This window comes from Pelodiscus sinensis, chromosome 5 (assembly GCF_052426305.1).
Source record: "Pelodiscus sinensis isolate ZL-2025 chromosome 5, ASM5242630v1, whole genome shotgun sequence".
Taxonomy (NCBI): domain Eukaryota; kingdom Metazoa; phylum Chordata; order Testudines; family Trionychidae; genus Pelodiscus; species Pelodiscus sinensis.
This window is the reverse complement of record NC_143056.1, coordinates 31,782,971-31,796,148: the sequence shown is the minus strand read 5'-3', so window position 1 is coordinate 31,796,148 and position 13,178 is coordinate 31,782,971. Positions and strand designations below refer to the sequence as shown.

At 48.1% G+C, this 13,178-nt stretch overlaps 1 protein-coding gene and 1 long non-coding RNA gene across 6 annotated transcripts in view; one reads left to right on the top strand and one right to left on the bottom strand.

Moving 5' to 3' along the window:
* RPS6KA5 (ribosomal protein S6 kinase A5) overlaps positions 1–13,178 on the bottom strand; it is a 189,330-nt gene that overhangs the window by 45,963 nt on the left and 130,189 nt on the right. For both annotated transcript variants that reach the window (XM_089778385.1, XM_089778384.1), the window contains exon 8: positions 12,936–13,086. In XM_089778385.1, the coding sequence (XP_089634511.1) occupies positions 12,936–13,086 (151 nt within the window). The remainder of the gene's footprint in view (positions 1–12,935; positions 13,087–13,178) is intronic.
* Positions 1–13,178, top strand: part of LOC112545659 (uncharacterized) — a 104,512-nt gene that overhangs the window by 83,507 nt on the left and 7,827 nt on the right. For all 4 annotated transcript variants that reach the window (XR_012903328.2, XR_012903332.2, XR_012903330.2 and 1 more), the window contains 3 exons: positions 8,806–8,921; positions 10,564–10,784; positions 10,933–11,084. This is a non-coding gene — a long non-coding RNA (uncharacterized LOC112545659). The remainder of the gene's footprint in view (positions 1–8,805; positions 8,922–10,563; positions 10,785–10,932; positions 11,085–13,178) is intronic.

Below are 13,178 nucleotides of genomic sequence, written 5' to 3'. Positions count from 1 at the left end.
CCAGGGGAGAGACTGCCACATGTGAAGATGAAGGTGAAAGTCCAGGGGCTGGGTCTTCAGACTGATGATCATCCCGGTCAGACAACTGGCCCTCTTCCAGGTCTGAGTGACGTGATGTTCCCGCTCGACTGCGTGAGGGAGAAGCCAGGTCCCGGTCACAGTGCTGATAGGCTGGAGAGTGCCTCGCTAAAGGTGAACTGTAGCGCAAAGGGCATTGAAAATCATAGTGACGGGAGTGTGACTGTGGTGAGCACGGAGGAGAGCGATGACATTTGTAATAACACCTTGATGGACGAGGAGATGAGCACCTAGATGATCTATCGCTAGTATGCTGTCTGTCGTGCCCGTTGCGTGGAACATAATAATAAGAACGGTCACATGACGGAGAATAGGATGGACATCTATAGCAGCTCCTATAATGGGGGTGGCCATAAGGAGAGTCCCCTCTGTAATAAATATAATGCCCGGGACTGTGATGTCGGTACCCATGATGCTGAGGCGAGCCATGCCTTCCTGGAGGAGAGGGGCCAGGTGAAAATCTTGGGGAAGGGGAAAGATGCATGCTCCGTCCCCGAACTGGTACAGGCACCTCTGAATGGGAAAGAGCACGTAAGTCTGGCTGCTGCTCCGATGCCGGTATACTTATCAGCTGCTGTTGAGACGCTGCCTCCCCCAGTGCTGGGGCTGCCTGTAACTGACAAGCTCCACACGGCATCTGCATAATTGGCTGAGGGGATGACAGCACTGGAGGGGTTTTCCCTGATGCAGGAGGCACAGCAGGGGATATGCTCCTGTCAACAGCTGCCTGCTGTGGGGAGGAGAGCGATGCCGGTGCAGTCTGACTATGCACATAGGTTGTCCGCACCGCAGCTGACTTCAGCGCCAGCAATGTTGCTGGCTGAGATGCTGGTGCCGGTAGAGATCTTTGTGGCGGCACCGCAGCCCTTGGGCTTTGCTGAGGAGCAGTGCGGTGCCAGCTGCTTCTTAGCAGAGGCTGTGCTTGCCAGCACCGAGGCTGCATCTGATGCTGAATATGCTCTCTGAGGCGCTGCAGCCTTATTCTCCCTCGTCCCTGATCCCGATGAGGAGGATCGTGGGACAGATTCAGAGGGAGCACAATCACCCACCACCAATATATCAGGTGGCAGGGATCTAGCTGGGGAGATCCTTAGCCTTTTCTCCCTCAAGTCCGGGGACGAAATCCGTCTCTTAGGGGTTCTGTCCCGCTGTTCAGAGGTTTCTGCCCTGGGGTCCAGTGCCTTATCTAGGAGAAACATCTTGAGCCTCATCTCTCTGTCACGCTGAGTACGGGCTGTCATTTTTGAACAATGCCCACAGGTATGAGGAGTGTGGCTCTCCCCCAGGCAACGTATACAGAGCGAATGCCCATCTGAGGTAGGCATTGGCTCGCTGCAGAGGCTACATTTCTTAAAGCCCGGAGACCCAGGCATGGTGTTTGTCAGCTTCCTTCTGAGAGTTTTTTTTTTTTTTTAAACTTATCCTGGGTTAGTAACAGCAGGGAGCCGCTGTAAGCCGAGGCTTTAATGAGGTGTTAAGAGGCTTGCTTTCTTTCCTTTTTTTTTTTAAGTAGATAAGATCAAATGACAACAAAGAACTCTAACTATATACAATTAACTAACTAACTACAGGTTCCCTGAGGGAAGGAAACTACTATGAGGAGAGAGATCAGAAGCTCCGTCTGCATTCAGGGACGGTTAAGAGGAACTGACAGGGAAGCCGGGTGCGCGCGAAGATCAAAGAGCGCGAATGGCGTAAGCTGCACCCTGCGCACGTGCACCCGGCTGGAAACAGCTATACAAAGCATCCGAGCTGCGGTGCGGGACGAGCCAGACACCATGAGTGGAGCACCCATGGGGACCACTCGAAGAGGAACAACTTTGTTCTTGTGGAATACCATAAAAGGAAGGTCCGCCATAAGTACACCGATTTCACTAACCCTCCTGGCAGATGTGACAACCATCAATAAGGCCACATTCATAGAGAGGTGGAGATGCAGCATGTTGCCATAGGCTCAAATGGTTTACAAGTGAGAGCCCAAAGGACTAAATTAAGGTCCCAGGATTGAACAGCAGGCCTGGTAGGTGAGTAAGTATTCTGTATGCCTCTTAGGAAACACTCTGTCATTGGATGAGTGAAGACTGATTTATCATTGATGTGTTGATGAAAAGCTGTAATGGCTGCCAAGTGGACCTTTATAGAGCTTAACGAAAGGCCTTACTTCTTTAGCTCAAGGATGTATTGCAGAATGCCAGACAACAGCACAGTGGCTCGGTCTAGGCTTTTTTGTTCTGACCACCATGAGAACGTTTCGAACTCGTAAAAAGAGAGTTACTCACCTGGTGCAGTAACGTCTGTTCTTCGAGATGTGTGTCCCCGTGGGTGCTCCACTCGAGGTGCTGGGCTCATCCCGGCGCCGCAAACCGGAGGAATTTTCACTAGCAGTAGCCCCCCTGCCGGACCGCGCATGCGCGAGTGTCCCCTTCGCGCCTTTCATCTGAGCGCGGTCCGGTCTCGTCAGTTTCCTCCCAACCGGAAGCATCTGAAAGACATAAATAGAGGCTCCGAAGCAGGGAGGAGGGTGGGACGTGGAGCACCCACGGGGACACACATCTCGAAGAACAGACGTTACTGCACCAGGTGAGTAACTCTCTTTTCTTCATCGAGTAGTGTCCCCGAGGGTGCTCCACTCGAGGTGAGTACACAGCAGTGGTCCAGTGTGACCTGCGTGCTTCAGACCTATCGCTTTCGGGCTGTAGACAAGACAGCCTGAGCTACCCTTGAATCGGAGTTAAGTATGTTCGCAAGGGCATAGTGTTTAGCGAATGTGAGGGTGGACGACCAGGTTGCTGCATGGCATATGTCCTGCAATGGTACTCCACGAAGATAGGCAATGGATGTAGCTATGCCCCGGGTGGAATGAGCACGAAGACCGCTCGGAAGAGACTTGTTGCGCAAGGCGTAACATCGCGTGATGCAAGCAACGACCAAACGGGAAATGCGCTGTGCAGAGAGCAGTTTGCCTTTGGAGCGTTCGGCTGTAGAAAGGAAAAGCCATTGAGATTTTCTAAAGACTTGAGTTCTGTCAAGGTAAAAGGCCAGTGCTCGCCTGACATCTAGGGTGTGTAGACGTACTTCTTCCAATGAGGAGTGAGGCTTTGGGTAGAAAGTCGGTAGAATTATAGGCTCATTTATATGGAAAGCAGAGATGACCTTTGGCAAAAACGCTGGTTGGACACGCAGAACTGCCGCATGACTGAAGAATTGTGTATACGGCGGATCGGCGGAAAGAGCTGCTAATTCGCTTACTCGACGCGCCGACGTAATGGCAAGCAGAAACACAGTTTTCATCGTGAGCATCCGTAGATCACACGTTGCAAGCGGCTCAAAGGGTGTGCGAGTCAGAGCGTCCAATACCAGAGGTAAGTCCCAAGGCTCTGGTGGGATCCTGTGGGCCGGATACAAGTTGCCTAGCCCCTTCAGGAATCTCTTGGTGATAGGGTGGGCGAACACTGAATAGCCGTCCACGGGAAGACGGAAGGCTGAAATTGCTGCTAGATGCACCCTCAGGGACGAAATAGTTAGCCCCGTCGTCTTTAGATGCATCACATAATCCATTATCTGTTGTATAGACGACAAGTGAGGGTCAAGATCCTTAGCCAAACACCACGCATGGAAACGGCGCCATTTATAGAGATAGGATTTACGCGTTGTACTGCGTCTACTGTTAACCAATACGCGTCTCACTTCTTGGGAACATAAAAGTTCCGAAGCTTGGAGCCAACTAGGAGCCATGCTGTGAGGTGCAAGCGGTCAATGGCTGGGTGAAGAACCGTGCCGTGTTTCTGGGATAGCAAGTTGGACAGTTGCGGTAGTCGTTGTGGATAGGCCGCTGACATTCTTGACAGCTGCGTTAACCAAATCTGTCTGGGCCAGAAAGGTGCTATCAGAATCACTGTTGCGCCATCCAGTGCTATCTTCTCCAAAACCCTTGGAATGAGTGGAAGAGGAGGAAAGGCGTACAGTAATTGGTGGTGATCCCAGTCCAGAAGGAAGGCATCGCCGAGAGAGTTCGTGCCGATGCCTGCTCGTGAGCAATACTGAGGACATTTCCTGTTGTGTCGAGTGGCGAATAAGTCCACCTTGGGAAAACCCCATTGCAAGAAGATGTCGCGGAGCACTTTGGGATGCAATTCCCACTCGTGCTGTGAGAGGAAATGCCTGCTCAGAGTATCGGCAATTACATTGTCCTTGCCAGGGAGGTATGCTGCAGTTATGGTGATGCCTTGTTGAATAGCCCAATTCCACGGGCGCACAGCCTCCGCACACAGGGAGCGGGAGCGTGACCCCCACTGCTTGTTTATATAATACACCGTGCATATGTTGTCGGTGAGAATCTGTATGGAATGTCCTCGGATGATGGGCAGAAAGTGCTTGCAAGCCTTGAAGACTGCTCTTAGTTCGAGAAAATTTATATGCTGAAGCGATTCCTGGGGCGTCCATAGACCCTGCGCACGGAGCTCCCGAAGGTGGGCGCCCCAGCCGAGTAGAGAGGCATCTGTAGTGATTTGTAGAGCCGGTTTCTGGGCATGAAAGGGGACCCCTGTTAGCATGTTGACGGGGTTGTCCCACCATGCCAGGGAAGATCGCACCTGACTGGGCAGAGAAACCACCCTGTTCATACTGCGCACCCGGGGCGTGTACACAGTGAACAGTCAATGTTGAAGACTTCGCATATGGAGTCTGGCATGCGGAACCACATACGTGGTGGCTGCCATGTGTCCCAGTAGTTGCAGACAGGTAAGTATTCGGGACTTCGGAGAAATTGATACTGATTGCACCAGGTCCTGTATGAGTTGAAACCTCTTTACCGGCAAGTATGCCCTCGCGGTTAGGGAGTTGAGTCTTGCGCCGATAAACTCCAGGTCGCGAGTAGGTGTTAGGAAGGACTTCTCGACATTGATTATGAGCCCTAGGGCTGTGAACAAAGCGGTAGTTGTAGACACTGCCCTTGTGGCCTCGTCGAGTGTGGGAGCCTTTAGCAGGCAATCGTCCAGGTATGGGAAGATTGTAATATCGAGACATCACAGGTAGGCCGCCACTACCACCAGGGTTTTGGAGAAAACCCGTGGGGCCGCCGATAGTCCGAAAGGCAGCACGCGATATTGATAGTGGTCGGACCCCACTGTGAACCGAAGGAATCTTCTGTGCGCCGGGTGTATAGTTATGTGGAAGTAGGCGTCTTGAAGATCGAGGGACGCGAACCAATCCCCTTTGTCGAGAGCCGGGATAATTGAAGATAACGTGACCATCTTGAATTTTTGCTTTCTCAGATGTCGGTTGAGCCGACGTAGGTCCAGGATACGCCTCCAACCCCGATTTCTTCTGGGTGAGGAAATAGCGAGAGTAGAACCCTCTCCCCAAAAAGGGTGTCGGCACCCTTTCCACTGCCCCTAATATGAGAAGGCGTGACACCTCTTGACGTAGAAGCGTCTTGTGAGAGGGGTCCCTGAAAAGGGACGGGGCAGGAGGGGAGGAGGGGGAAGAGAGGTGAAGGGGATGACATATCCTGAAGTAATTATGTCGTGAACCCACCGGTCGATGGATATGACAGCCCAACGATGCTGATAAGGTCTGAGACGATGATGGAATACGCCTTTTGTGATATCCGGAGTCTCTGTTAACGGGGTGGTCCGAAGTCCCTCGATCAACCCATCAAACCTGCTGTCGGCCCTGCTGCTGGACAGGCGTCTTGTTGGGTTGCTGGCGACGCTTCTGGGGCCGTTGTCTCGGCCTCTGTTGCTCGTATGGCCTGGCGTGTGGTGTCGCATATGAGAATGGTCTTTGTCTATTGTAGGGTATGTATCTCCTACGTCTGTAGGGGGGGGGTGTACATCCCTAGCGTCTTCAGAGTCGTACGTGTGTCCTTGCCCGAGTGGAAGACCTGATCTGTCGACTGAGCAAATAGCGATTTGCGATCGAAGGGCAAATCCTCCACCTTGGCCTGCATCTCCTTCGGGACAGCGGCTTGGTGCAGCCAAAACGCCCGACGCATGACTATGGCCGAAGCTGCGGATCTAGCAGCTACGTCAGCCGTGTCAAGGGCGATCTGCAAGGCTGTTCGGGCAACTGTGTAGCCCTCTTGTATCACTGCCTTAAGCAACTGACGTTTGGAATCCGGCAAGTGCTCAAATAGAGGGATCAGCTTCGAATAGTTATCGAAATCGTGGTTTGCCAGCTGTGCCGCAAAATTACACATCCTCAGGGCAGAAGTAGAGGAGGAATATACTTTCCTGCCCAAGATATCCAGTCGTTTGGCCTCCTTGTCATTTGAGGGATTCTTGGTCTGAGATGATCTTGTTCTCTGTTGCGCGGCGTCCACGACAAGGGAGTTAGGCTGAGGATGTGTAAAGAGAAACTCCATATCTTTCTGAGAGATGAAGTACTTCTTATCCGACCGCTTATTAGTTGGTAGCGAAGTGGCCGGGGTCTGCCAGATGTCATTGGCGATCTCCAGTATAGCTTCATCAAAGGGAAAAGCGAGCTTCGACTTTTGGGAAGGTTGTAAATTTTTAAGCAATCGATGTTGTTTCTGTTGCACGTCCGCGGTCTGAACGTCCTGGGATTGTGCAACTCTCTTGAAGAGCTCCTGGAACTGCTTGTGGTCCTCCGTAGTAGACAAGTCCGGAGGGACCACTGCGTCATCCGGCGAGGATGAGGAACGCTGTGCCGGGGAATCAGGGCTCTGCTGTCCTTGAAGAGAAGTGTGTTCCTGCTTATCCTCCTGATATTGCGAATCCAAATCCCCAGCCGAGGATGGTGGCGCTCCATAAGGAGCAGACTCGTCCAGACCGTGTGGAGATTGATGCTGAGAAGAATGCGGTGATCGCAATCGCGAATACCTTCTGCGGCGAGATGAATGAGAAGAGTACTCATGATAATAGCGGTCCTCCCTCCGACTGCGGCAGGGAGAACGGCTATATCTTCTCAATGTGTCATATCGCCGATGGTAGTCTGTACGGCTTGGGGATCTTGGTGAAAGGGATCTCCTATAGTAGCGTGAGGGCGAGCTCGAGTAGCGATCCCGATAGTATCGACGTGGCAATGAACGACGAGGTGACCTATAGTAGGGTTCCCTGGAGGTCGAGTAACGGTGACTGTGACGACGGTAATCAGCATGGGACGAGGTAGGTGAGTCAGGTCCAGGTGAGAAGGTGACACTGTCCGGAGTTATTGATGGTGTCCGGACTCTTGCAGTCTTTTGCTGAGCTTTGGTTGGCACCGAGGCATTGCAGGCAGGCTGAAGAGGTGCTTGTGTGAGAACAGCAGACAGTGGAGAAGCCTCTGCCACTTGAATGTCTGCCACATGAACGGCAGAGTAAAGGCTCGGTGCAGAGTGCGGCTCGGAGACCTCCGGAGCTTGGAGAGCCTTATTGAAGAGAAGGACTCTCAACCTAAGCTCCCGATCCTTTCTAGCGCGAGCTGTCATCTTCGCGCAGTGACTGCACTTGGCTGGGACATGAGTGTCCCCGAGACATCGGACACACCGGGAGTGTCCATCTGAGATGGGGATAGCCTCCTGGCACTGGAGGCACTTCTTGAAGCCGGGTGATCCTGGCATTTTTTTTTTTGAGTCCTTTGTTCTTGTCAATTTCAGTCAGGGAAGCCCTGACCGCCCGCTGAAGAAAAGCGGCTTTTCTTTTCTTCTTTCTCTTTTTTTTTTTTTTTTTTAATAAAGGGGGAATTACAACTAGAACAGATAACTACCTATCACTAACCAAACAACAACTAGGAAGGTTTTTCCCTTTCCCCTCAGAGAGGAGAAGGGAGCCTAAACTAACTCCGTCTGCAGCTGCGGACGGTTGGAGAGAAACTGACGAGACCGGACTGCGCTCAGATGAAAGGCGCGAAGGGGACACTCGCGCATGCACGGTCCGGCAGGGGGGCTACTGCTAGTGAAAATTCCTCCAGTTTGCGGCGCCGGGACGAGCCCAGCACCTCGAGTGGAGCACCCTCGGGGACACTACTCGATAAAGAAGGTAAGATTTTCTGCTTGTTATTCTACAAATGTTCAGTAAGACTAGTTTGATCTGATCAATGAATATTGCTTCTACTGAGGTGAGCCATTGAGGAACCATGCATGGAGGTGGAGTGCCTGCAGGCATGGATGGTGAAAACACCCACCTTCCTGGGTCAGGAGATGAGGAAGCAGCAGAAGCTGCCATGGTCATCTTGTGGACATTTGAAGCAAATATGTGTACCACGAATGCCTCGGCCACTCCAGAACAATAAGCATTACCGGGGCTGTGTTGATCTTATTTTGTTGACCATATGATGGAGGAGCGGAATTGGAGGGAAGGCATAGAGGAGCAATATGTTCCATTGTATTGTGAATGGATTGCAGGCCAATTCCCGCACAGGAACAGTATTGTGGACACTTCTTGTTGGCATTTGTTGCAAACAAGTCCATTGTGGGAAACCCCCAGCGAGTGAACAGTTGATGAAGGACTTCCCATTTGTGATTGGAGTTTAAGTTCCTGCTGGTCATCAGCAGTAAGAATGTCCTTGCCCAGCAGGTAAGAGGCTTGTAGGTAAATGTCGTGTGCTATCCACCAAATCCAGAGATGGACAGCTTCCATGCACAGACGGTAGGATTTGCTCCCCATCTGCTGATGTAAAACTTTGTTGATTGTACAAAAAAATCTGAACCGTCCTGTTGCATATGTGGTGTAGGAAATGTTAGCATGCGTACAATATCACCCTGAGTTCTAATATGTTCATGTGTAGGTTGGAGTCTTTTGGGAACCATCATTCTTGAGTCGTGAGATAGCCTGAATGAGCCCCCCAACCCAGGAGAGAAGCATCAGTCGTGATGGTTGCAGACGGAGGACATTTGTGGCAAGGTACCCTTTTTTTGGTCTGCCCACCAATCCAGAAAGTGTTTGAGTCTGGTTGGGATCAATACCAGTTTGCCAATGCTGTTGTATCATGGCTTGTATATCATTCTCAAACGCTACTGCGTCGCTCTCATATGCAGTCTGACAGGCAACACTATTGATGTGGTTGCCGCCATGTATCCTAGTAACTGCAAGCAAGTCCTTGCTGGGATTTGAGGACCGGCTTGAGCTAGTGATATGAGATCCCATATAATCTGAAACCTCTGTTGCAGAGAGATACTATGGCTTCCATGCAATCGAGGTGAGCTCCAATAAGCTCCATTGTCTGAGCTAGTTGGAGTTTGCACTTGGAAAGATTTATCTGTAACCCGAGGGTCTAAAAAAAGAGTTCTGGTCAGAGAGACTGCCTTTTGTGCCTCTTGACTTGTGCTTGCTCTTATCAGGCAGTTGTCGAGGTAAGGGAATATGAAAATCCTTTGTCTGCATAGATGCACAACGACGACCGCCAGAACTTTTGAGAAGATCCTCAGGCAGCACTGTATATTGGAAGTGTGCACCACACACTGCAAATCTGAAGTACTTGTGATGTGCTGAGTGAATGGATACATGGAAATATGCATCTTTAAGGTCAAGAGTTGATAACTAATCCTCTTTGTTTAAGGCGGGAATTATAGCGGATAGGGAACCATATTGACTCATTGTGGTAGTATGTGTCTGTTGAGCTTCCTGAGATCGAGAATCGATCTCCATCCCCCACTCCCCACCTTCTTTGACATGAGGAAGTAATGGGAATAAAACCCTTTTCCCTTGTAACAATGGGTTCTTCACCAAGGTGAAGTAGGTGGTTGATCTCTTGGGGGAGAATGTTCTCATAAGATGGGTCCCTGAAGAGGGATAGGGAAGGTAGGATGGGGGATAGAAGAAAAGCAGATGCAGTAACCGTTCTTTATAATGTCCAGTACCCATCTGTCGATCATGATGGAGAACCATTCATGGTAAAAGGGTGCTAGACGATGACGGAATAGGTGGACAGGATGGGGTCACCCTAAGCAGAGAGGTGTTACCAAACTCTCGACCTGATCTTCAAAACATTTGTCTTGAGGTTGATAGCTGAGAGGTGGATGGTTGATCAGTGGTTTGCCTCCTTGTGTTCTGGTGCTGCCTCCTGTTACTAAATTGCCTTTACACTTGGCTAAAAGGCATGGGTCTGTATCTCTGAGTAAAGGTTCTTCCCTATTTGGGTTTTACTGCCAGGATGTGAATACCTAGCATCTTCAAGGTGGCATGGGAGTCCACGAGTGAATGAAGTGAGGCATCAGTGGTGTCAGTGAAGAGCTTAGATCTCTGAAAGGGGATCTTCTACTGTGGCTTACACCTTTTGAGGAAAACCGGACAGTGACTATAATTGATGGGCATTTCTGTGTTGCAGGAAGGGCAGATCTGGATTCCTGGTCATAGGCCTTGGATCATTTTTGCCTCAAAAGGATGAGGATAGGATTTTAGGCCTGTACAGAGAAGTTAGGGGGAGGATGGGGAACGGGAATGGAGGAACCAAAAACTTTCTAAATTTAATTACAAAAAAATAACAATGGATGTGTTGGGAACTGCTGACTAGGAAATAGAACAATAATTCATACATTTCTTGCAGAAACACGAGTACCATAGAGTTAAGTCTCTCAGCCATGGACAGCAAGAAGGAACTGAAGCAATTGAGGATACCCCATCTCTTATATCCTCCTGGTGGTCACAGGGGCTCTTAAGACATAGGCACAGTCCTAAAGAACACTACTATTCAAAAAGAATGATCTCATATGCATGGAGCATATGCACACCAAGAATGGAATCTATATACAATCATTCAAAGAAAAGGTTTGCTAAAAATTACATTAATTTCCTTAAAAGAACATGCCTACTGTTTAGATATGAACTGTTTCTTATAACATGAGTACCATAAATTTCTAAACAGGGTTTCATTTTTTTAAATCTCTCTCTCTCCCCCTCTTTCTTTCTAATACAGGTTGAACCTCCCAAATCTGGAGGCTCTGTTCTGGTAACATCCATGGTCATAAGAACATAAGAATGGCCATACTGAGTCAGACCCAAAGGTCCATCTAGCTCAGTATCCTGTTTTCCAACAGTGGCCAATACCACTGGGAGTGAACCAAACAGGTAATAATCAAGGGATCCATCTCCTGTCATCCATTTCCAGCCTCTGACAAACAGAAACTAAGGACATCGTTACTACCCATCTTGACTAATCAGTTTTTATGGACCTAACCTCCATGAATATATCTAGGTTTTTTTTTTAACCCTATTAAATTCCTAGCCTTCACCACATCCTCTGGCAAGGAGTTCCCTATGTTTACTATGTGGCTATTTGAAGAAAAACTTCCTTTTGTTTGTTTTAAACCTGCTACCTATTAATTTCATTTGGTGACCCCTAATTCTTATGTTACAAGAACAAGTAAATAACTTTTCCTTATTCAGTTTCACCATACCTGTCATGATTTAATGGACTTCTATCATATCCCCCCTTAGTCTCCTTTTTTCTAAGCTGAAAAGTCCCAGTCTTCTTCATATGACACCTGTTCCAAACCCCTAATAATTTTTGTTGCCATCTTCTGAACTTTTTCCAATGCCAATATATATCGTTTTTGAGCTGAGGCAACCACCTCTGTACGTAGTATTCAAGATGTGGGCGTACCATGGATTTATATAGAGGCAATAAGATATTATCTTATTCTCTATCCATTTTAATGCTTTCTAATATTCTGTTTGCTTTTTTGACTGCTGCTGCACATTCAGTGGATGTTTTTAGAGTACTATCCACAATGATTCCAAGATTACTCTCGAGTGGCAATACCCAAATTAGCCCCATCATTTTGTATGTATTGTTGGGATTATTTTCTTCCAATGTATATTACTTTTAATTTATCAGTATTAAAATTAATTTGTTATTTTGTTGCCTAATCACCTTGTTTCATGTGATCCTTTTGAACATTTTCATAGTCTGCTCTGGTCTTAACTATTTTGAGTAGTTTATATCATCTGCAAATTTTGCCACCTCACTGTTCACTCCTTTCTCCAGATCATTTATAAATAGTTTGAATAGGATTGGTCCCACTACAGACCCTTGGGGGACACCACTAGTTACCTCTCTCTATTTTGAAAACTGACCTTTTATTCCTACAATTGTTTCCTGTCTTTTAACCAGTTATCCATCAATGAGAGGACCTTCCAGCTTTTCCCATGACAACTTACTTTACTTAACAGTGTTTGGTGAGAGACCTTGTCAAATGCTTTCTGGAAATCTAAGTAAACTATGCCCCCCTTGTCCACATGCTTGTTGACCCCCTCTCAAAGAACTCTAGTAAGGAATGATTTGCCTTTACAGAAACCATTGCCAAAATCACCTCTACAGCCCTTTTTAAATATTGATGTCACATTAGCTATCTTCCTGTCATAGGTACAGAAGATGATTTAAACAACAGATTACAAAACACAGTTAATAGTGCCACAATTACACATTCAAGTTCTTTCAGAACTCTTGGGTTAACACCATCTGGTCCCGGTGACTTGTTACTGTTAAGTTTACCAATATGTTCCCAAACCTTCTCTAATGAAACCTCAATCTTTGGCATTTCGTCAAATTTGTCACCTAAAAAGAATTGCTCAGGTTGGGAATCTCCCAACAGCCTCAGCCGTGAAGACTGAAGCAAAGAATGTATTCAGTTTCTCTGTAATGACCTTATCATCTCTGAGTGCTCCTTTAGCATCTTGAATGTCCAGTGGCCCCACTCCCATGATAAGCAGACATCCAGCTAATTAAAATTGTGCTGGACCAGAAAGCATCAGACTACAGAGGTTCAACCTGTAGTCATGCAGCAGTAGTTATGTACTTGCTAAGCTATATTGCTGAATCATGGCTCGCAATAGAAAAGAGGGACCTGGTTTGATTCAGATTCCCAAAGGAAGTGAAGGAAGAGAAGAGGACTTCAGGAGGAATTTTATTTCTTTCACCTGGAAGAATGGATGTTGTTTGATTTCACCAACACCACCTGGACCACATCCTAGCCTTTTCTTGGGGTCTTTCATCAACAGACGTTGAATTACATCTTTAGCTAAAGCACTCATTTCTTGAGGATATGGAGGTTCACTTTTTAATATTCTCCTGTAAAAAATGTTAATATTTTAATAGCATTTCATGATGGCATTAAAACAAACTGTTATGCATACATTGGATAACTTAATTTCTTCCTACTC